The sequence below is a fragment of the Diadema antillarum genome, unplaced genomic scaffold, assembly GCF_040938485.1.
Source record: "Diadema antillarum isolate AM-2024a unplaced genomic scaffold, OU_Dant_1.0 scf00000072, whole genome shotgun sequence".
Classification (NCBI taxonomy): Eukaryota; Metazoa; Echinodermata; class Echinoidea; order Diadematoida; family Diadematidae; genus Diadema; species Diadema antillarum.
This window is the reverse complement of record NW_027270961.1, coordinates 2,832,345-2,840,928: the sequence shown is the minus strand read 5'-3', so window position 1 is coordinate 2,840,928 and position 8,584 is coordinate 2,832,345. Positions and strand designations below refer to the sequence as shown.

General features: G+C 37.9%; 1 protein-coding gene across 1 annotated transcript; it reads right to left on the bottom strand.

Annotated features, from left to right (window-relative positions):
• Positions 1-6,241: 6,241 nt before the first annotated feature.
• On the bottom strand, positions 6,242-7,999 carry LOC139717160 (uncharacterized). The gene is made up of 2 exons (XM_071628661.1): positions 7,127-7,999; positions 6,242-6,349 (listed from the first exon to the last, which is right to left on the bottom strand). Exons 1-2 carry the CDS (start codon positions 7,997-7,999, stop codon positions 6,242-6,244), a joined length of 981 nt encoding a protein of 326 aa, XP_071484762.1.
• Positions 8,000-8,584: the final 585 nt, after the last annotated feature.

Genomic DNA, 8,584 nt, shown 5'->3' with positions numbered 1-8,584 from the left:
ATTGATGACACGATGTATAGGCGCTCTCATAAATAGGTCGATTTCCTGATGAAACGAACATTTTCAGTAGATTACCGACGGGTATATAATATGCTGCCGTTTTGCGACGAAAGGACAATAGACATGAAATCTGTGCGTTTTCTTTGTTTAAAGGTCAAAGGAAATCTGCCCCAGTAGTTTCCCCCCACCTTTGAATACTCGCCTTTCACGGCGATTGCATCATCTTTGTAAAAGTATTTTCCTGTTTTAATTCAACTCCCATCATCCTCTCTGATTGTAACAAAGTACAAAATCACGAAACAACATCAAGGAAAATGTAAATGTATCAGGTGTTACTTGGTCGTTTATCTTGGTTTTTTTTTCTTTGCAGCAATGCTCAATCTGAAAGTGTTGTTTACCGTCCTCTTCATTATGTTCATATGTATTTCAATGATGAAATAAATCTTATATAGAGGAATGAAGTTTTTTTTTACCACATCCAGATCAAAATCAATGAAAAGTACTGTGAAATTGATATGAATGTGTGAATGAAAACGGAATTGCCAAGGTTCAGACGCGTCAACAAAGAGCAACGCAGATGTTACTCCTTGGATTCCCTTAATGTCATGTTTAAGATAATTGATCACATTAAAGGACAAGTTCACCTTCATAAACATAAGGATTGAGAGAATGCAACAATATTAGTAGAACACATCAGTGAAAGTTTGAGGAAAATTGGACAATCGATGCAAAAGTTATGAATTTTTTAAATTTTTGTGTTGGAACCGCTGGATGAGGAGACTACTACAGCTTGTGAGTCATGTGCGTACAACAGTATAAAGAAAATGTAAAAGAAAATTCAACATATTTTCACTTTTTTCGCATAATAAAAGAGCTCTTGACTTGCCTCTTTCTAAAGGCAGGGAGAATAATATTGCCCATAACATTTGTCGGTAACGAGTCAGGGGAATGCGTACTTTTTTCAAAAGATGGAATTTTGTGAAATTCTCTTTATATTTTCCTTATATTGTTGTACGCAAGTTATTCATTCACTGCAGTAGTCTTCTCATCCAGCGGTTGCTGCACAAAAATTTTAAAAATTCATAACTTTTGAACGGATTGTCTGATTTTCCTCAAACTTTCAATGATGTGTTCTACTAATATTGCTACATTCTCTCAATCCTTATGTTTATAGAGGTGAACTTGTCCTTTAAACACAGGTTACTTACCAAGTGCCTAGCTTTCATCGATTAAATAAACCAACAATCGGCAAAGTGAAAATCTGGATTAAACACACACACACACACACACACACACACACACACACACAAGCACGCACACACACGCAAAAAAACCCTCAACTACTATCCTTCGTTTCCAAAGAAGATTTAAGAGAGATTTCTTTGGCTATTTGAGATTATAGTCAGTGAGGTATAAATAACGGACGCCGCGGGCTGTTTTCTTCCGTATAGCGATATTGCGTTATCCCAATGAGCTTGAAGCTTCGTGGTTATCCACGTGGGGAAAGGCACCCGCTGTGAATGCGAGTACGCTCTCTCGCATACCACGATATACCTCAGTCCAATACGAATGCAACAGGGAATTTGGCAGATGTTCCGCCAAGGAGCCAGCGCCTTGCTTTCCAGGAATTTCGAACCGCCTTGCAGCCACCTCATCGGCTGGTTGACACCAGGCACCACAATATTGATCAGTAAGGAGCTGAAGACATGCCGATTTATGTTTGTTTGTTTGTTTGTTTGTTGTTGAGAAGGGTGGAGCATCATGGATTCTGTTTAATTGAAAGAAAAGATTCTCTGTCGTACACATTTTAGTGAAAAATGCTTTTGTGGTATTTCGCCTCCCCAAAGAATATTTTTAACGTATTTATAGATGTCATCTCTTGTCATGGACATTTGGCAGCAAACATAGATCACCAAAAGTATAGAGAAGATTTGTCTTCTTTAAAAATCTCATTATTACGGTTATTTTCATCCCTTTACGTTCTTACGATCAGACACCTTTTGCCTCTCCTTAGTACTAATCTAAAATCTATATCATATGCTAATGTGACCAAATAGAATCAATTATTTGCTTTTGCGGTCGTTTTCAGACATTATGCTTGATTATTCACGACAAAACTATTGATTATTTGGACTTGTTGCAAGCCTTCAATTCTCCTTTTATACAAGGAGAGAAAGAATGAGAGATATATACCACACGCATTTATAAATCATCTTTTTATTTGTCTCTCCATCTCCTTCTTATCTCCCCCCTTTCTCTCTCTAATTCTCTCTCTATATATGTATGCATGTGTGTATGTGTGTATGTTCTCTTCTGTTTTCTTTGTGTGTTTGCAGGCATGTACATTTGAAATTCACGGTGATATGAAGTTCATCTGAGAAGACTTACTCATGCCGATAAATGAAGCCTCTTTGAGATGTCAAATCTGATAGTTAAAGTGGCGCCATCACTCTGTATCGTCACCACCCCCCCCCAACCACCGTCAATAGCACACGCATCACCTCTATCATCCTCAGAATAGCGTGAGGACAATTAATGAAATTGTCATAACAACGGCTTTGTCACACAACGCTTGTGGTGCTGGTAATTTGTTGTAATTTGTTCGCCCAGCCGAGAACAGCAGGTGTGTATGTGTTTGTTGTCTTTTTGTATTGTTAATTTGTTTAGTCTTTTTTGTATTGTTATTTCTTTTATTCTGAGTACGCTATGGAGAAGAATACATAGAATCCCAGGGAAAGAATAAGACTTCTGTTGGAAACTACGCGTTAAGTCCGTAACGATTTTTGTCTGTCCCGTTTAGTTTTACATGCATTTCATTCATCTTATGCTATGAAAGATTTCAGTCATTATTTTGTCTCCCTCTGTATAAATGTATTTTAAAGATCCCAACTGGTGATGATATGCGTACAAATACATTTGTATGGTAGAAGACAAAGGATTATAATCTTTCATAAACACATCTTCACCCCCCCCCCCCCCCCTGCTTGAGTAATCACTTGATTTCATTTGATAAATCTTCTCCGCCTCGCACTACTTAACATAATGATGTCGGCATTTCAGGACCTGGGTATTCGTTCCAAGTTCATCGTGTCACTGCCGCAACATGGATAGCCAGGTGGTCGTGTCGTTGACCAGAAAGCAGTAGACATTGGTAGATGACAGGTTCAATTCCCACTACTTCCTTTTTTCCCCGACATGTTTATAAATCAGCAGGTGCGATCTTACAAATGCATTTGTACAGAGGGAGACAGGAGATTAAAATCTTTCATGGCACATCTTCACCGCTCTGCTTTGATAATCTCTTGATCTCATTTATTCATCTTCATCGTTGTGTGTGGTATGTCGTTCAATCAATACTTCAGTAAGTTTTGCAAAAGATGTAATGAATAAACGTTATAATTCCATGCAGCTCAAGAACTCGAATTCTTAAATCTACGTGTTTCCTAGTTTCGATAGTGATTAATGCACACACATCAAATTTGCGTATGCATTATCTATGTGATTTATATGAGTAAAATTTAGCATCATAAACCGTAAGAAAGTATATATATATATATATATATATATATATATATATACATATATATATATATATATATATATATACATATATATATATATATATATATATATATATATATATATATATATATATATATATATATATATCGAGACAATAATGAGGACAGAAGATGTCGCATCACGATGCCGGCTGGTGGTAGAAGCTTTCGACCTCGAGTCTTCGTCAGCTTTATTGTCTGTTTATCATCACATCAAAAATAAAATTGAAACCGAGTTCATGCTGCATTCACCAACAGTTTATTTCGGTAGACAAATTTTCGAGCGATTCGCTCTTTCAAGAGTTGAGAAAGAACGAATCGCTCGAAAATTTGTGTGCCAAAATAAAGTGTTGATGATTACAGCATGAACTTGGTTTCAGTTTTATTTTTGATGATATCATCACACCAACACGTGGAAAATTAACTTACTCAATGCATATATATATATATATATATATATATATATATGTATATATGTATATATACATGTACATTAAGTATTGCATGAACTGATGTAATATCTACAGACATTCAGTATTTACTTCTATTCTATGTTAGAAGAGACATACATGTATTGCAAGACTACATAATACAGTCCGCAATGGGAAAAGTGAAATGATTGTTCTCCGAAAGGTGTACCTACAAAACTTCTCCGAATTCCTTGGACTTTTTTGTCCCAAATTTAAACCTCTCTCTCTCTCTCTCTCTCTCTCTCTAAAAAAAATGGTAATAATAATTAAATAAGTTTTTAGGCTTCTGTTGTCTTAATAGACAGTGAAAAACTCGGATTTTCTTTTTAAAGGTGATCATAAAGTTCATGCGCCATAACGCACACACATCATTCAAAGCAGCAGGGCCAATCGTTGGACAGGATAATCTCCTTTGAGATTATGTTCTCTTTTATTTACACCACTCGATGAAAGAACCATTTTTGACATGAAATATTGTAATCATTCAACGTTACACACGAGCGTAAAGAAAATAGAATAACTTTATGCAAGAAGACAAGACCCAGTCATAATAAAGCATACTTACATGAAAAAAGACGTTTTCACTCTTGTTATTTACAACACGCCTATATAACAAATACATGTACATTGATTATCATCTATTGTGTCTAGCATGTCTTGAGCGTACTCCTGTAAAAAAAAAAAAAAAAAATCGGCATTAGCTACTTGGTCGGAAGTTTTTGTCTTTTTTTTCTAATTTCCACAACCACAAGTTTTGATACCCGAGAAAGAGATTTTGCGCATCCAAAGTCTACTTCTTCATTATCAAAAGGTCGATTACTGCTCTACACCTATGGAAAGCTGACCGTGTTTCATAAATCTGAAAAATTTGAATAGAAAACTAAACAACTGCACAATCTTATATGATTTTGTACGTAAGCTTGCCCGTAAATTTTGGAATGTATTACTCTTTAAAGACTTTTCTTGTAGGGACTTAGCAATACAGCAACAAAATGTTTGGTGCAGCAAGGCCGCATAGAATCAATATCATACATCATCGATAATCTCCTTGTACGAATACAAAAAAGTGAGAAACATAGAAAAAAACACAACGATTTGATAGCATTATGAATGCATTTACTCCACAGAATTTATTATACAATATCAGCACTCAATTATCCGCATAAACGGATACAGTGGCTTTATCACTGTGCGCACTTGGACTATGACAGTAATCTACAATAGATTCTTTAACAACAACACAACAGCACACAAAATGAACTGAGCACACTTATATCAATGCTACCTCTAGCACTTCTTGACCGTTGAACCCGAAGATATCACTAAAGATGTACAGTTTTGTAATCGATAGCTTGTTATGTTGCCAGATCTTTTATATGAGGCGGAAAAAAACTGTACTCATGTTCCTTACAATTTATGCGATCAACAATGAACTGCAGATTGACCCATATATCCTACATTTACATCAGATTTTCAGATTATAAGTTTCTACAATCTGTTAGGCGGCAAACGTAGAAAGAAAAAAAAGAGAGAACATGTTGTTTACTTGTTGGTTACATGTTGTGCAGCTTGCATATTCTATACACGAGGAAAACAGCCAAGGGACATACTGTCAATTTGGGATGGGTGTATAGGGCAGTGTATTGAATAATATGCAACGAATTTTCTTCAGTTTTGTTATGTTTAGTAAACGGACAGTGAGTATGATTTTTCCCATTTTAACTTCAGTTCTGTAGTCGCAACTGATCGAGTTAAATCGTGACCGGCGATAGTTATCACTTTTGCCAGCGTAATTTGGGTGTAACTCTGTGTGTATTTTAGCAAGCTGCTTGGCAGGATTTTCGTGGATATGGTACATGGTTATCCTCATTTCTCTATCACCAAACAAAATGATAATTTTAAATAAAATGGTAATAAATGTTCAGCAATAAGCATAACAACCACATTATTTAGAGGAAGAAGCCAAAATAACTATCAAGGAATTAAACTACACATTATAATGACATTAAGTATTATAGTGTTTTCTCAGTTATCACGTACGCATGGACAAACATTTCTGGAGAATGCTATCAATATAATTTTGCAAACTTTTTTCTCTCTTTTTTTTTAAGAGAAGAGATCATGAAGTTCGTCTTGCCGTGTTCCTCTTCCCACAGTGGTTCACAAAGGTACTTTGAGGTTGACCGGACGACTTCCGCGAATTGTTAATCGTTATACCTTCTGGCATTTCCTGTTCGACGAGCACTGAAAAGTCTTGTTGCACCCCAGGCAATCCGAGTTACTCTTACATGGTCGATCTTCAATAGCGTCATCACACCCCTGAAAAGAAAAAAAAAATGTTTGGAGATAAGCTATCAAAATGACGCAGGAGATAATTACAATGTCACATTGACCGAACATGTAAAGACACCATTTCAATCTATACAGTGAGTTTGAAAAAAAAAACAAATCACACTTTTTCATCTGTCATGTTGATTCAAGGTGATTCACATTTTGAAACTATATCATTGTGCCTGAAATATATTGGAAGCAAAAACTCTGATGAAACTCCAAACGCCAAAGGAACTACTTGTAGATTTTAATAAAAATTGTTCAAATGGCTTGTTCATCGATGGTTGACTGACTGGAAACTCTAATAAGGCAAACAGTTCTTTAATAAAATGCAACGAAGTATCATTTCCCTATCGCTTATCTGTGTGACACTGATGTCTTTAGAATATTGTAATAAAAATATCTCTTTGTTAATCACCAATTCAAGTCTTTATCATTGTCTTCACTGATTGTGAAATGTGGCTCAATACCATGACTCAAGGTTAAATACCATTTTTCTATTTTTCTTTCTCTCTCTCTCTTTTTTTTTCTTTTTTGGTCTGGACGGGGGAGAGGAGGCATATCCGGCCATACACAGTATTTCCTTTGACAAGTATATCGGGAAATTCTTACAACATGACGTTAATGAGAGAAATACGATCTAACAAGTAGTACAACTCTTACGCAATCCCTACCCCCTCCCCCACCACCAGCACCCTTGCCTCACCTTAACGTCAATTAGTTCCTTCTTGTACGGGGAATATTAGAAAACTGCTGAGTTCTCACCCTTTTTCTGTCCCTGAAGAGGCCAAACATCCCGGCGAAGGCGCCTGACGAGGACGAAGAGGAGGAGGACTCTGCATCCTCCTGTTCAGTCTCTGGCTGAGGATACGGCACGAAGGACATGAACCAACCGTCAGATGTGTCTGTGCCACTTCTCTCCGTCTCACTCGGAGAGACAAAGGTGCCAAAGTCTCCTCCAGGAAACGATTCTTCAACGACCCGCGGTGGCTGGCCTGGCCGCACGTGAATTGCTTTGCTGGTGCTTCCGGCTGCAGCTTCTTCAGCAGGGGCTGTATGGCGTGATGGTTTGTACGCTCCCCATACTCCAAAACCATCATCATCATCGTCATCATCATTATCACTGGTGGTTTTGGTGGCTGAGGATGTGATGACTCTACTCGGTCCGCTGAAAAAGCCCTTCGATGTGGGTTCCTTTTGAGTGTGCGTCGGGATGGGAGGACCCCACTCTCCAAACCCCTCATCGATCGGCTTTGGAGCCGCGGCCACCCCTGATGCTAAAGACGTTTCAGTGGCTGCACCAACGAGGGCATCCTCAACTGCTCCTAGGCGGTGACTTGGCTTGAAGGCGCCCCACACCGGCTTCACGTGACCTTTAATCGTCTGCTTCTCCGTTGTAAAGTGGCGCGGTGGGGTGGTCTCTCTTGCGGCTTTATGCGAGCCCAGCCCCAGTTCGCGGAGAACGGCTAGCTGGTGATGATGTGGTATGGCGTTCTTGTGCTCGAAATGGTGACGGTGATACTTAGAAGGCGACGCGGTGTGTTTTTTAGGGAACAAAGAGCGAGAATCGACAGTAGAGAAAGCACACATCCACATAAGGACGAGGCTGACTAGTGAAAGCGTTCTGAAGGTTGCCATCACGTCTGTTGTCTCTGTTCTCTATTTCAAATATCCTCGAAGAATAGGCGATACACACAGTGTCCAAGCGGCTGTGCGTTACTTAAAGACAAAGGCCAGTGATGTGACAATGACCTGTAAAGAAAAAGAATATACAATAGAATAGTTAAACGATCACTAAAGAGTGAGCGAAGAATAAAGGTGTCTTTGAGTGTAATCTGTTCGACAAGGTAAGGTTCACTTCATATATTTTCACTCATGTTTATGAGCTGACAGGATTTAAGCAATATGGCTTTGTGTCAACGTCAATCCCAAGACTGAAAGAAAAAAAAAATCGAAATACTATCTCGACATTTTGATGAACGGTCGTTCTTGTAAAGCAAAGGTAAGCTCGAAAATTTTGTTATATTATTAACTTCTTGTTGAACATTTGGTGACAAACAGAGAAAAGTGACAGAATCACGTCTGCATCGTCTAGGAAATGATAATCATTAATCTAAAAATATTGAAATGACGCGAATGACGTGGCGTCAGTCTTTTTAACTTATTGCAATATAAATACGAGTTCACGAGCAGTTTATACATCTGTACATCCTTCCGCAAAGT